Genomic DNA, 19,620 nt, shown 5'->3' with positions numbered 1-19,620 from the left:
AATCATAATAACCAGTGTGACAGACAGAACAGTGAATCATAATAACCAGTGTGACAGACAGAACAGTGAATCATAATAACCAGTGTGACAGACAGAACAGTGCATCATAATAACCAGTGTGACAGACAGAACAGTGAATCATAATAACCAGTGTGACAGACAGAACAGTGAATCATAATAACCAGTGTGACAGACAGAACAGTGAATCATAATAACCAGTGTGACAGACAGAACAGTGAATCATAATAACCAGTGTGACAGACAGAACAGTGAATCATAATAACCAGTGTGACAGACAGAACAGTGAATCATAATAACCAGTGTGACAGACAGAACAGTGAATCATAATAACCAGTGTGACAGACAGAACAGTGTATCATAATAACCAGTGAATCATAATAACCAGTGAATCATAATAACCAGTGTGACAGACAGAACAGTGAATCATAATAACCAGTGAATCATAATAACCAGTGAATCATAATGACCAGTGTGACAGACAGTATTATGTGTCCTCTCACCTGGATAGTGAGGAAGGTGGAGAACCACTCCCTCATCTCTGTCTGAGTGTCACAACACAGATACCTACAGGGAGGATGGAAAGACAGAGGAGAGAGAAAGATTAACCTCAAGAAGAGTCCCCTAAGCAAGCTGGTCCTGAGGATCTGTTTACAAACACAAACACACCCCACAGAGCCCCAGGACAGCAACACAATGAGACCCAACCAAATCATGAGAAAACTAAAAGATAATTATTTCCAATGTATCAAGTAATGAACAAAAAAAAATTGCAAACTAGAATGCTATTTGGCCCGAAACAGAGAGTACACAGTGGCAGAATACTTGACCACTGTGACTGACACAAACTTAAGGCAAGCTTTGACTATATACAGACTCAGTGAGCATAGCCTTGCTATTGAGAAAGGCCGCCGTAGGCAGACCTGGCTCTTAAGAGAAGACAGGCTATGTGCACAAATGAGGTGGAAACTGAGCTGCACTTCCTAACCTCCTGCCAAATGTATGACCATATTAGAGACACATATTTCCCTCAGATTACACAGATCCACAAAGAATTCAAAAACAAACCCAATTTTGATAAACTCCCATATCTACTGGGTGAAATACCACAGTGTTCCATCACAGCAGCAAGATTTGTGACCTGTTACCACAAGAAAAGGGCAACCAGTGAAGAACAAACACCATTGTAAATACAACCCATATTTATGTTTATTAATTTATTAGAGAAGAGGGAGAGAGTGAGACAGAGACTTAGGTAAGTAGACCTAGTGCACATTACCACGCACAATCCCATCCCCCAACCTCCCCTATCTCACACAGTGCCTGGTCAAAGTCCCCTGGGCGTCAACACACAGTGAGTCCTAATTTAAACGAGAGTCAGTGATTAGAGTCGAGTGTGTTTCACACCTCAGGGATGATGTCACCAGACCCACACTGAGTCACCCCCTCAACAACTCCACTTTCTCTAACAGCTAAAGTACACAACATTGACACAGCCATGGAGTTATGACACACACAGCTCTGTACATCACGTGGCTGCTCTTCCTCACAGCAGGGAGCTCATCAGGCCATTGGTTAGTTAAAGCGTGTTATGCCCCAAACACTTTAATCGGTTTCCCTCAACACACTGTTCTGTCTGTCACACTAATAACTAGGATCAATTCAGAAGTATATTCTAGTATATTCTCTCTGTCTCTCTCTCCCCATCTCACTCTCCCTCCTCCCCATCTTACTCTCCCTCCCCATCTCACTCTCCCTCCCCATCTTACTCTCCCTCCCCATCTTACTCTCCCTCCCCATCTCACTCTCCCTCCCCATCTTACTCTCCCTCCCCATCTTACTCTCCCTCCCCATCTTACTCTCCCTCTCTCTCCCCATCTTACTCTCCCCCTCTTACTCTCCCTCTCTCTCCCCATCTTACTCTCCCCCCTCTCTCTCCCCATCTCACTCTCCCCCTCTCTCCCCCATCTCACTCTCCCTCTCTCTTTCCCCATCTCTCTCTCCCCATCTCACTCTCCCTCTCTCTCCCCATCTCACTCTCCCTCTCTCTCCCCATCTCACTCTCCCTCTCTCCCCATCTTACTCTCCCTCTCTCTCCCCATCTTACTCTCCCTCTCCCCACCTTACTCTCTCTCCCCATCTTACTCTCCCTCTCTCTCTCTCCCCACCTTACTCTCCCTCTCACTCCCCATCTTACTCTCCCTCTCTCCCCATCTCACTCTCCCTCTCTCTCTCTCCCCATCTCACTCTCCCTCTCTCTCCCCATCTCCCTCTCTCTCTCCCCATCTCCCTCTCCCCATCTCCTCTCCCATCTCCCTCTCTCTCTCCCCATCTCCCTCTCCCCATCTCTCACTCTCCCCATCTCTCTCTCACTCTCCCTCTCTCTCCCCATCTCACTCTCCCTCTCTCTCCCCATCTCACTCTCCCTCCCCATCTCACTCTCTCTCCCCATCTTACTCTCCCTCTCTCTCCCCATCTTACTCTCCCTCTCTCTCCCCATCTCCCTCTCCCTCCCCATCTCCCTCTCTCTCTCCCCATCTCCCTCTCCCTCTCTCTCTCTCCCCATCTCTCTCTCACTCTCCCTCTCTCTCCCCATCTCACTCTCCCCCATCTCACTCTCCCTCCCCATCTCACTCTCTCTCCCCATCTTACTCTCCCTCTCTCTCCCCATCTTACTCTCCCTCTCTCTCCCCACCTTACTCTCTCTCCCCATCTCACTCTCCCTCCCCATCTCACTCTCTCTCCCCATCTTACTCTCCCTCTCTCTCCCCATCTTACTCTCCCTCTCTCTCCCCACCTTACTCTCTCTCCCCATCTCACTCTCCCTCTCCACATCTCACTCTCCCTCTCCACATCTCACTCTCCCCATCTTACTCTCCCTCCCCATCTTACTCTCTCTCTCTCTCTCTCCCATCTCACTCTCCCTCTCTCTCTCCCCATCTCACTCTCCCTCTCTCTCCCCATCTCACTCTCTCTCCCCACCTCTCCCCATCTTACTCTCCCTCCCCATCTTACTCTCTCTCTCTCCCCATCTCACTCTCACTCTCTCCCCATCTCACTCTCACTCTGTCCCCATCTCACTCTCTCTCTCCCCATCTCACTCTCTCTCTCTCCCCATCTCACTCTCTCTCTCTCCCCATCTCACTCTCTCTCTCTCCCCATCTCACTCTCTCTCTCTCCCCATCTCACTCTCTCTCTCTCCCCATCTCACTCTCCCCCTCTCTCCCCATCTCACTCTCCCTCTCTCTCCCCATCTCACTCTCTCTCCCCACCTCTCCCCATCTTACTCTCCCTCTCCCCATCTTACTCTCTCTCTCCCCATCTTACTCTCTCTCTCTCCCCATCTCACTCTCTCTCTCTCCCCATCTCACTCTCTCTCTCTCCCCATCTCACGCTCTCTCTCTCCCCCTCTCACTCTCTCTCTCTCCCCATCTCACTCTCCCCCTCTCTCCCCATCTCACTCTCCCTCTCTCTCCCCATCTCACTCTCCCTCTCTCTCCCCATCTCTCTCCCTCTCTCTCTCCCCATCTCACTCTCCCTCTCTCTCCCCCTCCCCATCTTACTCTCCCTCCCCATCTTACTCTCCCTCTCTCTCCCCATCTTACTCTCCCTCTCTCTCCCCATCTTAATCTTACTCTCCCTCTCCCCCCTCTCTCCCCATCTTAATCTTACTCTCCCTCTCTCTCCCCATCTTACTCTCTCTCCCCATCTTACTCTCCCTCCCCATCTTACTCTCCCTCCCCATCTTACTCTCTCTCTAGTGCATGCTGGGAGCGAGTCGGGAAGCAGGAGCGACTGGAATTCAGCATCCCGGAGTCGCCTCTTCACAAAAGGGTTTTCTAATGATCAATTAGCCTTTTAAAATGATTAACTTGGATTAGCTAACACAACGTGCCATTGGAACACAGGAGTGATGGTTGCTGATAATGGGCCTCTGTACACCTATGTAGATATTCCATTAAAAAAATATATACAAATCAGTTTCCAGCTACAATAGTCATTTACAACATGTATTTTCTGTAAAAAACAAGGACATTTCTAAGTGACCCCAAACTGTTGAACGGTAGTGTATGTTTATATTGAGTAGTTGAGTTGTTTTAAAGGTTATATTGTCTCACTATCACTAAGTATGTATAGGGGTGGTGGGATGGTTGAGGTTGGTTCCCTCGAGGGCGTAACCAGCGGGAGGGCTGGTTGTAATGACCACTCTGAGGTTTACAGTTTGAAAAACTTAAATCGGCGGCATGGGGTGAAGATTCCCGCTGCGACAAGTTGTTGGGTGGAAGAATGTAGTTTAGCAGTGGGCGCTATCATTGGGTATGACGGCATAAAATCAGCCTCAAGGATGAATAGCGCTGTAGTCATTTTCTTAGATTCTATTGAAAAGGTGAATCCGATAGTTGAGTGGTGTTGTGTTGAGGGAGACAGACATCTATATTCCTTCTTATGAATCCGGCGAAGGAAGTTCTACTTTCTAACGTGCCCCCATTCGTTAGGGATGAAGTGTTGGAGCGAGAGTTATCTACAATAGAGAAGGTTCTTTTTGGATGCAAATCTCCTTTGCTGAAACATGTCGTGTCTCATAGAAGACACAGGAATTTAAAGAAGGATACTGACCAACTGAATTTAGTGTTCAGTTTCAAGATTGACTATGTGTTCTACACTTCTACTGAATCAATGAAATGCTTTGGGTGTGGAAGAGAGCGGCATTTGGTACGTTATTGTCCAGAGAACGAGCGCGCAGAGCCAGATAGCAGCTCAAGCACTGGTGCAGCTAAAGCACCACTGAGAAGGGAAGAACAGGCTAAGGGTTCAGGAGAAGGGAGAAGGTGGGCAGATGTGGTGGTAAAAAAAGGAAAGGAGAGCAATATGGCTATGGGGGCAGTTGTGGTAGAGCAAGGAGGGGGGGGGGCAGTAGGTGAGACTGTGATTGAGATCGCTGAGGGGGTGCTGGAGAATGAAATTGGAGTTCAAGAGGAGAGGGAAGTAATGGAAAATGAAGCAGCTGTTTTCAAACTAGCGAGGAGGAAGAGGAAGAATTTAAGGGGGGACGAAGGTTCTAATTCTAACAGGAAGGTAGAGATTGATAAATCAGTTCAGGATAAACAGGAAGTAGAGATTGATAAATCAGTTGAGGATAAACAGGAAGTAGAGATTGATAAATCAGTTGAGGATAAACAGGAAGGTAGAGATTGATAAATCAGTTGAGGATAAACAGGAAGGTAGAGATTGATAAATCAGTTGAGGATAAACAGGAAGGTAGAGATTGATAAATCAGTTGAGGATAAACAGGAAGGTAGAGATTGATAAATCAGTTGAGGACAAACAGGAAGTAGAGATGGTGGAGTTCCCTTCTGGGGATGACAGCTAGGAATCGGATGCGTCACAACAAAATAGCGAGAGAAATGGGGTGGAACGGAGGTATGAGATTGAAAAGGTAATTTCTGAATTTGACAAAAGGGAAGAAATATAGGCAGGATTATAATGCAACAGATTTTTGTCCTGAAAGGGAATGGTTTATTGAATCAGCAAAGTTTCTGATGTCAAAAGTAACGGGTGGAGGTTTGACAAGCCCTGAAATTGCTAGACTAAAGAAAGTGGTCACGAGAGTGACAAGTGAGGTAAATTCTAAAGGAAATGAAAGAGTCCAGTCGCAGCCTTAACTCTGTAAAGAGATGTGTTTTCTGTCTCTTCCTGTGTTTTTTTCCCCCAGCCTTAAGATTTCTTCTTTAAAATGTAAATGGGGCAAGAGACGGGAAAAAAGAGCCTCTAGTGTATGGGTTAATAAAGGGAAAGGGAAGTGACAAAAGTTTTCTACAAGAAATGCATAGTAATATGGAAAATGAAGTTGTGTGGCAACAGGGGGGGGGGCAATGGTGTGTAGTCATAGAAACTCAAACTGGGGTTTGTGGCCATCCTGTTCTCAAAAGGGTTTTTGCCTTTATCATACGAGGTTAAAGAGGTAGTTGTGAAGAAAAGTTAGAGCGAGATGTGAAAACATCACTATGTGTTTAATAAATGTATATTCCCAGTAGAGGAAGTTGAGAGGGAATGTTTTTTAGAGACATTATCAAATACCATTGAGAAATGTAATGCTGAGGATGATTCATTTATTGCTGGGGATTTTAACTGCACAGTCAGTGATTTAGATAGAAAACACAAAGAACCTCATACAGCATCAAGGACTTTTTAAAAATGCCTTATTTTAACATGTGAACTATGTGATATATGGTGGAGTCAAAATGGAGGCATGAGACAGAACACATGGTCTAATGTGAGAGAGAACACCATCTCTCTGACCAGGTTAGATAGGTTTTATTGTAACACTGTGTGATGTTTGGAGCCAACATGGAGGTAGGAGACAGAACACATGGTCTAATGTGAGAGAGAACACCATCTCTCTGACCAGGTTAGATAGGTTTTATTGTAACACTGTGTGATGTTTGGAGCCAACATGGAGGTAGGAGACAGAACACATGGTCTAATGTGAGAGAGAACACCATCTCTCTGGCCAGGTTAGATAGGTTTTATTGTAACACTGTGTGATGTTTGGAGCCAACATGGAGGTAGGAGACAGAACACATGGTCTAATGTGAGAGAGAACACCATCTCTCTGACCAGGTTAGATAGGTTTTATTGTTTTGAGCATCAATCTCAGGTCTGTAAATCAGGTGTGATAACTCCAGTGGGATTTTCTGATCATTGTTTAATAACAGAGGTGGTGTTCATTAACACTGTATAACCCACACGTGCATACTGGCATTTTAATATAACTTTATTGAGTGATGCTCACTTCAGGAAATGTTTTAGTTTTTTCTGGGAGAGGTAGAGGTCTGAAAGGAGAGTTTTGTATCTCTTCCTAGACTAGGGAACATCCAGATTCAACAATTCTGTAATCAATACACCATTAATGTCACCAGAGATATCACCAGATCAATGAATGCCCCAGAGTCTGAAATAGTGGAACTCCTGACGTTAGTTTAGACCACAGGAGATCGAGGCCATATTCAGGCACTCAAGAGGAAAAGCAGCCTCTCATTGGCAGACCTGCTGGGTATCAGAATACAGGGGGCATTGGCAGACCTGCAGGGTATCAGAATACAGGGGGCATTGGCAGACCTGCAGGGTATCAGAGTACAGGGGGCATTGGCAGACCTGCTGGGTATCAGAGTACAGGGGGCATTGGCAGACCTGCTGGGTATCAGAGTACAGGGGGCATTGGAAGACCTGCTGGGTATCAGAGTACAGGGGGCATTGGAAGACCTGCTGGGTATCAGAGTACAGGGGGCATTGGAAGACCTGCTGGGTATCAGAGTACAGGGGACATTGGTAGACCTGCTGGGTATCAGAGTACAGGGGGCATTGGTAGACCTGCTGGGTATCAGAGTACAGGGGGCATTGGTAGACCTGCTGGGTATCAGAGTACAGGGGGCATTAGTAGACCTGCTGGGTATCAGAGTACAGGGGGCATTGGTAGACCTGCTGGGTATCAGAGTACAGGGGACATTGGTAGACCTGCTGGGTATCAGAGTACAGGGGGCATTGGTAGACCTGCTGGGTATCAGAGTACAGGGGGCATTGGTAGACCTGCTGGGTATCAGAGTACAGGGGGCATTGGAAGACCTGCTGGGTATCAGAGTACAGGGGCATTGGTAGACCTGCTGGGTATCAGAGTACAGGGGGCATTAGTAGACCTGCTGGGTATCAGAGTACAGGGGGCATTAGTAGACCTGCTGGGTATCAGAGTACAGGGGGCATTGGTAGACCTGCTGGGTATCAGAGTACAGGGGGCATTGGCAGACCTGCGGGGTATCAGAGTACAGGGGGCATTGGAAGACCTGCTGGGTATCAGAGTACAGGGGGCATTGGAAGACCTGCTGGGTATCAGAGTACAGGGGGCATTGGTAGACCTGCTGGGTATCAGAGTACAGGGGGCATTGGAAGACCTGCTGGGTATCAGAGTACAGGGGGCATTGGTAGACCTGCTGGGTATCAGAGTACAGGGGGCATTGGTAGACCTGCTGGGTATCAGAGTACAGGGGGCATTGGTAGACCTGCTGGGTATCAGAGTACAGGGGGCATTGGTAGACCTGCTGGGTATCAGAGTACAGGGGGCATTGGTAGACCTGCTGGGTATCAGAGTACAGGGGGCATTGGTAGACCTGCTGGGTATCAGAGTACAGGGGGCATTGGAAGACCTGCTGGGTATCAGAGTACAGGGGGCATTGGTAGACCTGCTGGGTATCAGAGTACAGGGGGCATTAGTAGACCTGCTGGGTATCAGAGTACAGGGGGCATTAGTAGACCTGCTGGGTATCAGAGTACAGGGGGCATTGGTAGACCTGCTGGGTATCAGAGTACAGGGGGCATTGGCAGACCTGCTGGGTATCAGAGTACAGGGGGCATTGGCAGACCTGCTGGGTATCAGAGTACAGGGGGCATTGGCAGATCTGCTGGGTATCAGAGTACAGGGGGCATTGGCAGACCTGCTGGGTATCAGAGTACAGGGGGCATTAGTAGACCTGCTGGGTATCAGAGTACAGGGGGCATTGGCAGACCTGCTGGGTATCAGAGTACAGGGGGCATTGGTAGACCTGCTGGGTATCAGAGTACAGGGGGCATTGGTGAGAAGTACATTTCAGGGAATCTCTGAAATGGATGCCTCATCCAAATTATTCTTTGGTTTAGAGAAAAAGAATGGACAAAGAAGAATTATTCATTGCCTCAAATCATCTGTTGTACAGGAGCTCCCTAGCCCAAGTGGAATTAGAAAGAGGACAGTAGAGTTCTATGCTGAGCTCTACAAGTGGAATTAGAAAGAGGACAGTAGAGTTCTATGCTGAGCTCTACAAGTGGAATTAGAAAGAGGACAGTAGAGTTCTATGCTGAGCTCTACAAGTGGAATTAGAAAGAGGACAGTAGAGTTCTATGCTGAGCTCTACAAGTGGAATTAGAAAGGACAGTAGAGTTCTATGCTGAGCTCTACAAGTGGAATTAGAAAGAGGGCAGTAGAGTTCTATGCTGAGCTCTACAAGTGGAATTAGAAAGGACAGTAGAGTTCTATGCTGAGCTCTACAAGTGGAATTAGAAAGGACAGTAGAGTTCTATGCTGAGCTCTACAAGTGGAATTAGAAAGAGGACAGTAGAGTTCTATGCTGAGCTCTACAAGTGGAATTAGAAAGAGGACAGTAGAGTTCTATGCTGAGCTCTACAAGTGGAATTAGAAAGGACAGTAGAGTTCTATGCTGAGCTCTACAAGTGGAATTAGAAAGAGGGCAGTAGAGTTCTATGCTGAGCTCTACAAGTGGAATTAGAAAGAGGGCAGTAGAGTTCTATGCTGAGCTCTACAAGTGGAATTAGAAAGGACAGTAGAGTTCTATGCTGAGCTCTACAAGTGGAATTAGAAAGGACAGTAGAGTTCTATGCTGAGCTCTACAAGTGGAATTAGAAAGAGGACAGTAGAGTTCTATGCTGAGCTCTACAAGTGGAATTAGAAAGGACAGTAGAGTTCTATGCTGAGCTCTACAAGTGGAATTAGAAAGAGGGCAGTAGAGTTCTATGCTGAGCTCTACAAGTGGAATTAGAAAGAGGACAGTAGAGTTCTATGCTGAGCTCTACAAGTGGAATTAGAAAGGACAGTAGAGTTCTATGCTGAGCTCTACAAGTGGAATTAGAAAGAGGACAGTAGAGTTCTATGCTGAGCTCTACAAGTGGAATTAGAAAGAGGGCAGTAGAGTTCTATGCTGAGCTCTACAAGTGGAATTAGAAAGGACAGTAGAGTTCTATGCTGAGCTCTACAAGTGGAATTAGAAAGAGGGCAGTAGAGTTCTATGCTGAGCTCTACAAGTGGAATTAGAAAGAGGGCAGTAGAGTTCTATGCTGAGCTCTACAAGTGGAATTAGAAAGAGGACAGTAGAGTTCTATGCTGAGCTCTACAAGTGGAATTAGAAAGGACAGTAGAGTTCTATGCTGAGCTCTACAAGTGGAATTAGAAAGAGGACAGTAGAGTTCTATGCTGAGCTCTACAAGTGGAATTAGAAAGAGGGCAGTAGAGTTCTATGCTGAGCTCTACAAGTGGAATTAGAAAGGACAGTAGAGTTCTATGCTGAGCTCTACAAGTGGAATTAGAAAGAGGGCAGTAGAGTTCTATGCTGAGCTCTACAAGTGGAATTAGAAAGAGGGCAGTAGAGTTCTATGCTGAGCTCTACAAGTGGAATTAGAAAGGACAGTAGAGTTCTATGCTGAGCTCTACAAGTGGAATTAGAAAGAGGGCAGTAGAGTTCTATGCTGAGCTCTACAAGTGGAATTAGAAAGAGGGCAGTAGAGTTCTATGCTGAGCTCTACAAGTGGAATTAGAAAGAGGGCAGTAGAGTTCTATGCTGAGCTCTACAAGTGTAATTAGAAAGAGGACAGTAGAGTTCTATGCTGAGCTCTACAAGTGGAATTAGAAAGGACAGTAGAGTTCTATGCTGAGCTCTACAAGTGTAATTAGAAAGAGGACAGTAGAGTTCTATGCTGAGCTCTACACGTGGAATTAGAAAGAGGGCAGTAGAGTTCTATGCTGAGCTCTACAAGTGGAATTAGAAAGAGGACAGTAGAGTTCTATGCTGAGCTCTACAAGTGGAATTAGAAAGGACAGTAGAGTTCTATGCTGAGCTCTACAAGTGGAATTAGAAAGAGGACAGTAGAGTTCTATGCTGAGCTCTACACGTGGAATTAGAAAGAGGACAGTAGAGTTCTATGCTGAGCTCTACAAGTGGAATTAGAAAGAGGGCAGTAGAGTTCTATGCTGAGCTCTACACGTGGAATTAGAAAGAGGGCAGTAGAGTTCTATGCTGAGCTCTACAAGTGGAATTAGAAAGGACAGTAGAGTTCTATGCTGAGCTCTACAAGTGGAATTAGAAAGAGGACAGTAGAGTTCTATGCTGAGCTCTACAAGTGGAATTAGAAAGAGGACAGTAGAGTTCTATGCTGAGCTCTACAAGTGGAATTAGAAAGGACAGTAGAGTTCTATGCTGAGCTCTACAAGTGGAATTAGAAAGAGGACAGTAGAGTTCTATGCTGAGCTCTACAAGTGGAATTAGAAAGGACAGTAGAGTTCTATGCTGAGCTCTACACGTGGAATTAGAAAGAGGGCAGTAGAGTTCTATGCTGAGCTCTACAAGTGGAATTAGAAAGAGGACAGTAGAGTTCTATGCTGAGCTCTACACGTGGAATTAGAAAGAGGGCAGTAGAGTTCTATGCTGAGCTCTACAAGTGGAATTAGAAAGAGGACAGTAGAGTTCTATGCTGAGCTCTACACGTGGAATTAGAAAGAGGGCAGTAGAGTTCTATGCTGAGCTCTACAAGTGGAATTAGAAAGAGGACAGTAGAGTTCTATGCTGAGCTCTACACGTGGAATTAGAAAGAGGACAGTAGAGTTCTATGCTGAGCTCTACAAGTGGAATTAGAAAGAGGACAGTAGAGTTCTATGCTGAGCTCTACAAGTGTGAGTACAAAGAGGATAAAACAGTGACACAGCAGTTCCTTGGTGGGCTCCCACAGGTGGCTGCAGAAGCTCAGGTTGAACTAGAGCAACCATTGTCTTTGCAGGAGCTTTACACTGCATTAAAAGGCATGGGAAATGGAAGGGCACTGGGTATTGATGGGCTTCCCGTTGACTTTTTGAAGTATTTTTGTTGGGAGAGGATTGGCTAGCAGTAGTTAATGATAGTTTGACCGGAGGGTTACTACCAATAAGCTGCAGAACGGCTGTCCTCATCCTACTGCCAACAAAGGGTGACCCTAAGGAGGTGAAGAACTAGAGGCCGGTGACCTTAATGTGCACTGATTAGAAGATCCTGTCCACCAGGCTGAGGGAGGTGATGGTCCTACTGTGTTCTCTGCAGGCAGACAGGGGATAACATTTCCCTGATTCTGGAGGTTGTTCTCTCATATGTCATACAGGAGGCCACTATTATTGTTAACAATGTGGTTGCGTCTGCACTGTGGCATGGGTTGGCATGTTTAGAGCCACCGTCTGGCCTTCTGGCCAAGATACAGGAAATGATTGTAGATTTATTTTGGGATAAACATCATTGGATTCCAGTGTTTTGTGTCAGCAGAAGACTGAATTATGCTCAACAGTTACAAGGCACCAGATGAAGACGCCCCATTTCCCAGAATAGGGATTACATCCAATATCCCAGAGTTGGACAGAAAGGTGTTATTAGTAGATTTGAGAGGGTTGGAAGAGGTGGGATTGGATGAGGTGAATGGGAAGGAGTTATATAGATGGTGTGTCAAGGTTTTAAAAAAGATACATTGAAAAATAGAAAAGACACTCCTTGTAGGGTAAAACTAGGGCTTGATGACAAGGTAAAGCCAGCATGGAGAGCACTGTACAAACCACTGTCACAAAAGGGTACTGTTGATATGTAATGCAGGGTTTTGTATCTGTTATTAATTCAGATGTTGGAGATTGATGTCCTTTTTGTAATATAAGAGAAACGATTTCACACAGTTTTTTGGATTGTGAGCGGATAAAGCCTCTTTTTGAAATACTGGAGTCTTTGTTTACAGCTGTAGGGGAGATTTTCAATAACACAGATTTTATTTGGGGGTTTCAATACAGTAAGCAGCAGAAAATAAACAACTGTTACATTTTATTTTGGGACAAGCTAAGATGTCCATTTTTCTGAGTAGGAAAATAAAGATAGACAAGGGATATGGTAAGGATAGAAGATGTGTTTTTAAAGGATTAGTCATAAAAGTGGATTTTGAGTTCTTCTGGGCTGTAAAAGATCTCCCATTGCAGACCTCTACTCCCTGGTGTATGTAGCTCAGTAGGCCTCCAGATATACTGGCCATACTGCATAGCATACACAGACAGAAGACACACACATTCAGGGACTCACCATTGCTGCTTCTCTGGCTTCTCCTGTTTTTCACTTTTATAGATCACAGTCAGACCCCAACTACAGAGAGAGAGAGAGAGAGAGAGAGGTGTTCTGACCAGGCAGGAGGAGAGGACAGAGAGGTGTTCTGACCAGGCAGGAGGAGAGGACAGAGAGGTGTTCTGACCAGGCAGGAGGAGAGGACAGAGAGGTGTTCTGACCAGGCCGGAGGAGAGGACAGAGAGGTGTTCTGACCAGGCCGGAGGAGAGGACAGAGAGGTGTTCTGACCAGGCCGGAGGAGAGGACAGAGAGGTGTTCTGACCAGGCCGGAGGAGAGGACAGAGAGGTGTTCTGACCAGGCCGGAGGAGAGGACAGAGAGGTGTTCTGACCAGGCAGGAGGAGAGGACAGACAGGTGTTCCGACCAGGCAGGAGGAGAGGACAGACAGGTGTTCCGACCTGGCAGGAGGAGAGGACAGACAGGTGTTCTGACCAGGCAGGAGGAGAGGACAGACAGGTGTTCCGACCAGGCAGGAGGAGAGGACAGACAGGTGTTCCGACCAGGCAGGAGGAGAGGACAGACAGGTGTTCCGACCAGGCAGGAGGAGAGGACAGACAGGTGTTCCGACCAGGCAGGAGGAGAGGACAGACAGGTGTTCCGACCAGGCAGGAGGAGAGGACAGACAGGTGTTCCGACCAGGCAGGAGGAGAGGACAGACAGGTGTTCCGACCAGGCAGGAGGAGAGGACAGACAGGTGTTCCGACCAGGCAGGAGGAGAGGACAGACAGGTGTTCCGACCAGGCAGGAGGAGAGGACAGACAGGTGTTCCGACCAGGCAGGAGGAGAGGACAGACAGGTGTTCCGACCAGGCAGGAGGAGAGGACAGACAGGTGTTCCGACCAGGCAGGAGGAGAGGACAGACAGGTGTTCCGACCAGGCAGGAGGAGAGGACAGACAGGTGTTCCGACCAGGCAGGAGGAGAGGACAGACAGGTGTTCCGACCAGGCAGGAGGAGAGGACAGACAGGTGTTCCGACCAGGCAGGAGGAGAGGACAGACAGGTGTTCCGACCAGGCAGGAGGAGAGGACAGACAGGTGTTCCGACCAGGCAGGAGGAGAGGACAGACAGGTGTTCCGACCAGGCAGGAGGAGAGGACAGACAGGTGTTCCGACCAGGCAGGAGGAGAGGACAGACAGGTGTTCCGACCAGGCAGGAGGAGAGGACAGACAGGTGTTCCGACCAGGCAGGAGGAGAGGACAGACAGGTGTTCCGACCAGGCAGGAGGAGAGGACAGACAGGTGTTCCGACCAGGCAGGAGGAGAGGACAGACAGGTGTTCCGACCAGGCAGGAGGAGAGGACAGACAGGTGTTCCGACCAGGCAGGAGGAGAGGACAGACAGGTGTTCCGACCAGGCAGGAGGAGAGGACAGACAGGTGTTCCGACCAGGCAGGAGGAGAGGACAGACAGGTGTTCCGACCAGGCAGGAGGAGAGGACAGACAGGTGTTCCGACCAGGCAGGAGGAGAGGACAGACAGGTGTTCCGACCAGGCAGGAAGAGAGGACAGACAGGTGTTCCGACCAGGCAGGAGGAGAGGACAGACAGGTGTTCCGACCAGGCAGGAGGAGAGGACAGACAGGTGTTCCGACCAGGCAGGAGGAGAGGACAGACAGGTGTTCCGACCAGGCAGGAGGAGAGGACAGACAGGTGTTCCGACCAGGCAGGAGGAGAGGACAGACAGGTGTTCCGACCAGGCAGGAGGAGAGGACAGACAGGTGTTCCGACCAGGCAGGAAGAGAGGACAGACAGGTGTTCCGACCAGGCAGGAGGAGAGGACAGACAGGTGTTCCGACCAGGCAGGAGGAGAGGACAGACAGGTGTTCCGACCAGGCAGGAGGAGAGGACAGACAGGTGTTCCGACCAGGCAGGAGGAGAGGACAGACAGGTGTTCCGACCAGGCAGGAGGAGAGGACAGACAGGTGTTCCGACCAGGCAGGAGGAGAGGACAGACAGGTGTTCCGACCAGGCAGGAGGAGAGGACAGACAGGTGTTCCGACCAGGCAGGAGGAGAGGACAGACAGGTGTTCCGACCAGGCAGGAGGAGAGGACAGACAGGTGTTCCGACCAGGCAGGAGGAGAGGACAGACAGGTGTTCCGACCAGGCAGGAGGAGAGGACAGACAGGTGTTCCGACCAGGCAGGAGGAGAGGACAGACAGGTGTTCCGACCAGGCAGGAGGAGAGGACAGACAGGTGTTCCGACCAGGCAGGAGGAGAGGACAGACAGGTGTTCCGACCAGGCAGGAGGAGAGGACAGACAGGTGTTCCGACCAGGCAGGAGGAGAGGACAGACAGGTGTTCCGACCAGGCAGGAGGAGAGGACAGACAGGTGTTCCGACCAGGCAGGAGGAGAGGACAGACAGGTGTTCTGACCAGGCAGGAGGAGAGGACAGAGAGGTGTTCCGACCAGGCAGGAGGAGAGGACAGAGAGGTGTTCTGACCAGGCAGGAGGAGAGGACAGAGAGGTGTTCTGACCAGGCAGGAGGAGAGGACAGACAGGTGTTCTGACCAGGCAGGAGGAGAGGACAGACAGGTGTTCTGACCAGGCAGGAGGAGAGGACAGACAGGTGTTCTGACCAGGCAGGAGGAGAGGACAGACAGGTGTTCTGACCAGGCAGGAGGAGAGGACAGACAGGTGTTCTGACCAGGCAGGAGGAGAGGACAGACAGGTGTTCTGACCAGGCAGGAGGAGAGGACAGACAGGTGTTCTGACCAGGCAGGAGGAGAGGACAGACAGGTGTTCTAACCAGGTGGGTGGTCGAAGTTTCTTCTTGATGCCTAGATAGACCCTCAGGTTCTTCACCTGCCACTCCCTCTCTGGACGATTACTCTACAGGGACACAAAACAGACAGATTAGCTGTTTCAATCCCAGCGTGTGTGTGTGTGTGTGTGTGTGTGTGTGTGTGTGTGCGTGTGTGTGTGCGTGTGTGTGTGCGTGTGTGTGTGTGTCTTACCCGCACTTCCTTGTACATCCTGAGGGAGACAGTGTTTAGGATGAAGTAGCGGTCGTGGAAGCTGCCGGTGTTTAGTCCCAATCCCAGAATGCTCCTCTCTTCCCGGAACTTCACCATCCCGTGCTTGGACACATCCACTTTACTGGCTATGGGGGGACGGATCGTACCAAATCAGAAACAGTATAGGGGTAATAGTAGAGCTGAGAAGTCAATTCAGTTGTGTGTGAGCAGCCTGATCACTAGAAACAAACTTAGATTTCAGATGTTTGAAAAGGTCCTGAGAATGTGGATATATGCTCACAATAAAATAAAATACAACATTCACCCAGAAATGGGAGTGAACTGGAGCTGCTCAGAACACTGCACCACAGCAGGTCAATGCTCTAGCAAGCCATAACCCAACATTAACCACTCAGAACTAATGACTGTTCATCTTTGAGTTGTTTCCCTTTTAACCCAGTAACCACATGTATGTGTGTGTGTTAGCATGTGTGTTAGTGTGTGTTAGTGTGTGTGTGTACCCAGGTAGACGAGTATGGCCTCCATGGCCAGGTGTTTTTTGACCAGCAGGTGGGAGTCGGTACCCAGAGAGTGTAGGATGGGTAACACACGCTCCAGATGATGCAATGGACGCTCTGAGTGAGTGAGGAGAGACAAACAGAACAGAGCTTCAACAGCAGCATCACCTCTCCACCCCATACCTCTTTCCCCACCTCTCCACCCCATACCTCTTTCCCCACCTCTCCACCCCATACCTCTTTCCCCACCTCTCCACCCCATACCTCTTTCCCCACCTCTCCACCCCATAACTCTTTCCCCACCTCATACCTCTTTTCCAACCTCTCCATCCCATACCTCTTTCCCCACCTCTCCACCCCATACCTCTTTCCCCACCTCTCCACCCCATACCTCTTTCCCCACCTCTCCACCTCTTTCCCCACCTCATACCTCTTTTCCAACCTCTCCACCCCATACCTCTTTCCCCACCTCTCCACCCCATACCTCTTTCCCCACCTCTCCACCCCATAACTCTTTCCCCACCTCATACCTCTTTTCCAACCTCTCCATCCCATACCTCTTTCCCCACCTCTCCACCCCATACCTCTTTCCCCACCTCTCCACCCCATACCTCTTTCCCCACCTCTCCACCGCATACCTCTTTCCCCACCTCATACCTCTTTTCCAACCTCTCCACCCCATACCTCTTTCCCCACCTCATACCTCTTTTCCAACCTCTCCACCCCATACCTCTTTCCCCACCTCTCCACCCCATACCTCTTTCCCCACCTCTCCACCCCATACCTCTTTCCCCACCCCCCCCATACCTCTTTCCCCACCTCTCCACCCCATACCTCTTTCCCCACCTCCTTTTCTCTCCACCCCATACCTCTTTCCCCACCTCTCCACCCCATACCTCTTTCCCCCACCTCATACCTCTTTTCCAACCTCTCCATCCCATACCTCTTTCCCCACCTCTCCACCCCATACCTCTTTCCCCACCTCATACCTCTTTTCCAACCTCTCCATCCCATACCTCTTTCCCCACCTCTCCATCCCATACCTCTTTCCCCACCTCTCCACCTCCTACCTCTTTCCCCACCTCTCCACCTCCTACCTCTTTCCCCACCTCCTACCTCTTTCCCCACTTCCTACCTCTTTCCCCACCTCCTACCTCTTTCCCCACCTCCTACCTCTTTCCCCACCTCCTACCTCTTTCCCCACCTCTTCACCTCATACCGCTTTCCTCACCTCTCCACCTCATACCTCTTTCCTCACCTCTGCACCTCATACCTCTTTCCCCACCTCTCCATCCCATACCTCTTTCCCCACCTCTCCATCCCATATCTCCATCCCATACCTCTTTCCCCACCTCTCCATCCCATATCTCCATCCCATACCTCTTTCCCCACCTCTCCATCCCATACCTCTTTCCCCACCTCTCCATCCCATACCTCTTTCCCCACCTCTCCACCCCATACCTCTTTCCCCACCTCTCCATCCCATACCTCTTTCCCCACCTCTCCATCCCATTCCTCTTTCCCCACCTCTCCATCCCATACCTCCATCCCATACCTCTTTCCCCACCTCTCCATCCCATACCTCTTTCCCCACCTCTCCATCCCATACCTCTTTCCCCACCTCTCCATCCCATACCTCTTTCCCCACCTCTCCATCCCATACCTCTTTCCCCACCTCTCCACCCCATACCTCTTTCCCCACCTCTCCCTCTCTATATGCAGTATATATAGATATACACTACATCTGACCTCTCATCTCTCATCTCTCACCGGTCTCCTCATTCTTGCTGACCTCTCATCTCTCTCCACTCACCGATCCCCTCCTTCTGGCTGACCTCCCATCTCTCTCCACTCACCGATCCCCTCCTTCTGGCTGACCTCCCATCTCTCTCCACTCACCGATCCCCTCCTTCTGGCTCACCTCTCATCTCTCACCGGTCTCCTCCTTCTGGCTGACCTCCCATCTCTCACCACTCACCGGTCTCCTCCTCCTGGCTGACCTCCCATCTCTCTCCACTCACCGATCTCCTCCTCCTGGCTGACCTCCCATCTCTCTCCACTCACCGATCCCCTCCTTCTGGCTGACCTCCCATCTCTCTCCACTCACCGGTCTCCTCCTCCTGGCTGACCTCCCATCTCTCTCCACTCACCGATCTCCTCCTCCTGGCTGACCTCCCATCTCTCTCCACTCACCGGTCTCCTCCTCCTGGCTGACCTCCCATCTCTCTCCACTCACCGATCCCCTCCTCCTGGCTGACCTCCCATCTCTCTCCACTCACCGGTCTCCTCCTCCTGGCTGACCTCCCATCTCTCTCCACTCACCGATCCCCTCCTCCTGGCTGACCTCCCATCTCTCTCCACTCACCGGTCTCCTCCTTCTGGCTGACCTCCCATCTCTCACCACTCACCGGTCCCCTCCTCCTGGCTGACCTCCCATCTCTCTCCACTCACCGGTCTCCTCCTCCTGGCTGACCTCCCATCTCTCTCCACTCACCGATCCCCTCCTTCTGGCTGACCTCCCATCTCTCACCGGTCTCCTCCTTCTGGCTGACCTCCCATCTCTCTCCACTCACCGATCCCCTCCTCCTGGCTGACCTCCCATCTCTCTCCACTCACCGGTCTCCTCCTTCTGGCTGACCTCCCATCTCTCTCCACTCACCGATCCCCTCCTCCTGGCTGACCTCCCATCTCTCTCCACTCACCGGTCTCCTCCTTCTGGCTGACCTCCCATCTCTCACCACTCACCGATCTCCTCCTTCTGGCTGACCTCCCAGCAGCTCCAGTAGTCTTTCTCTCTGACCTGGATCTTCCGTCGGTCCAGAATCTCACAGGTCAGCTCTGCTGCCGTCATAGAACCAGGGATCTAGAGGGGAGAGCAGTGGAGGGAGTGACATTCTGGACCCCTCCTTACTCCATTTCCCTATCGTGATAAAGGTGAGGGCTTAAGGGTTAGTTAAGGTCAGAGGTGAGAGTTCACCTTGACATGCTGCTCTGTCGTCTCCTTCTTCTCCTCCAGGTACACTGTACAAATGAAGTCACCTGCTGACCCCGACGCCTGCACAACACACACACACGCGCCCGCGTTAAAGCACATTGGGTTACAGCAGAACACTGCAAACACATGAGAAGTTTGTGTGACTCACAGGAACGCTGGAGTTGAGGAGATGTGTGTGAGTGTACTGTATTACTCACAGGA

At 49.7% G+C, this 19,620-nt stretch overlaps 1 protein-coding gene across 5 annotated transcripts in view; it reads right to left on the bottom strand.

Annotated features, from left to right (window-relative positions):
• Nucleotides 1–19,620, bottom strand: part of LOC106581405 (arf-GAP with Rho-GAP domain, ANK repeat and PH domain-containing protein 1) — a 125,554-nt gene that overhangs the window by 14,769 nt on the left and 91,165 nt on the right. For all 5 annotated transcript variants that reach the window (XM_045704005.1, XM_045704007.1, XM_045704006.1 and 2 more), the window contains 7 exons: nt 19,402–19,479; nt 19,170–19,287; nt 16,428–16,541; nt 15,907–16,052; nt 15,699–15,781; nt 12,915–12,974; nt 522–585 (listed from right to left, as the gene is read on the bottom strand). In XM_045704005.1, coding sequence (XP_045559961.1) covers nt 522–585; nt 12,915–12,974; nt 15,699–15,781; nt 15,907–16,052; nt 16,428–16,541; nt 19,170–19,287; nt 19,402–19,479 — 663 coding nt within the window. The remainder of the gene's footprint in view (nt 1–521; nt 586–12,914; nt 12,975–15,698; nt 15,782–15,906; nt 16,053–16,427; nt 16,542–19,169; nt 19,288–19,401; nt 19,480–19,620) is intronic.

The sequence above is a fragment of the Salmo salar genome, chromosome ssa20 (genome assembly GCF_905237065.1).
Source record: "Salmo salar chromosome ssa20, Ssal_v3.1, whole genome shotgun sequence".
Lineage (NCBI taxonomy): Eukaryota > Metazoa > Chordata > Actinopteri > Salmoniformes > Salmonidae > Salmo > Salmo salar.
The sequence above is the reverse complement of the archived record's forward strand: the minus strand, read 5'-3'. Positions and strand labels throughout refer to the sequence as shown.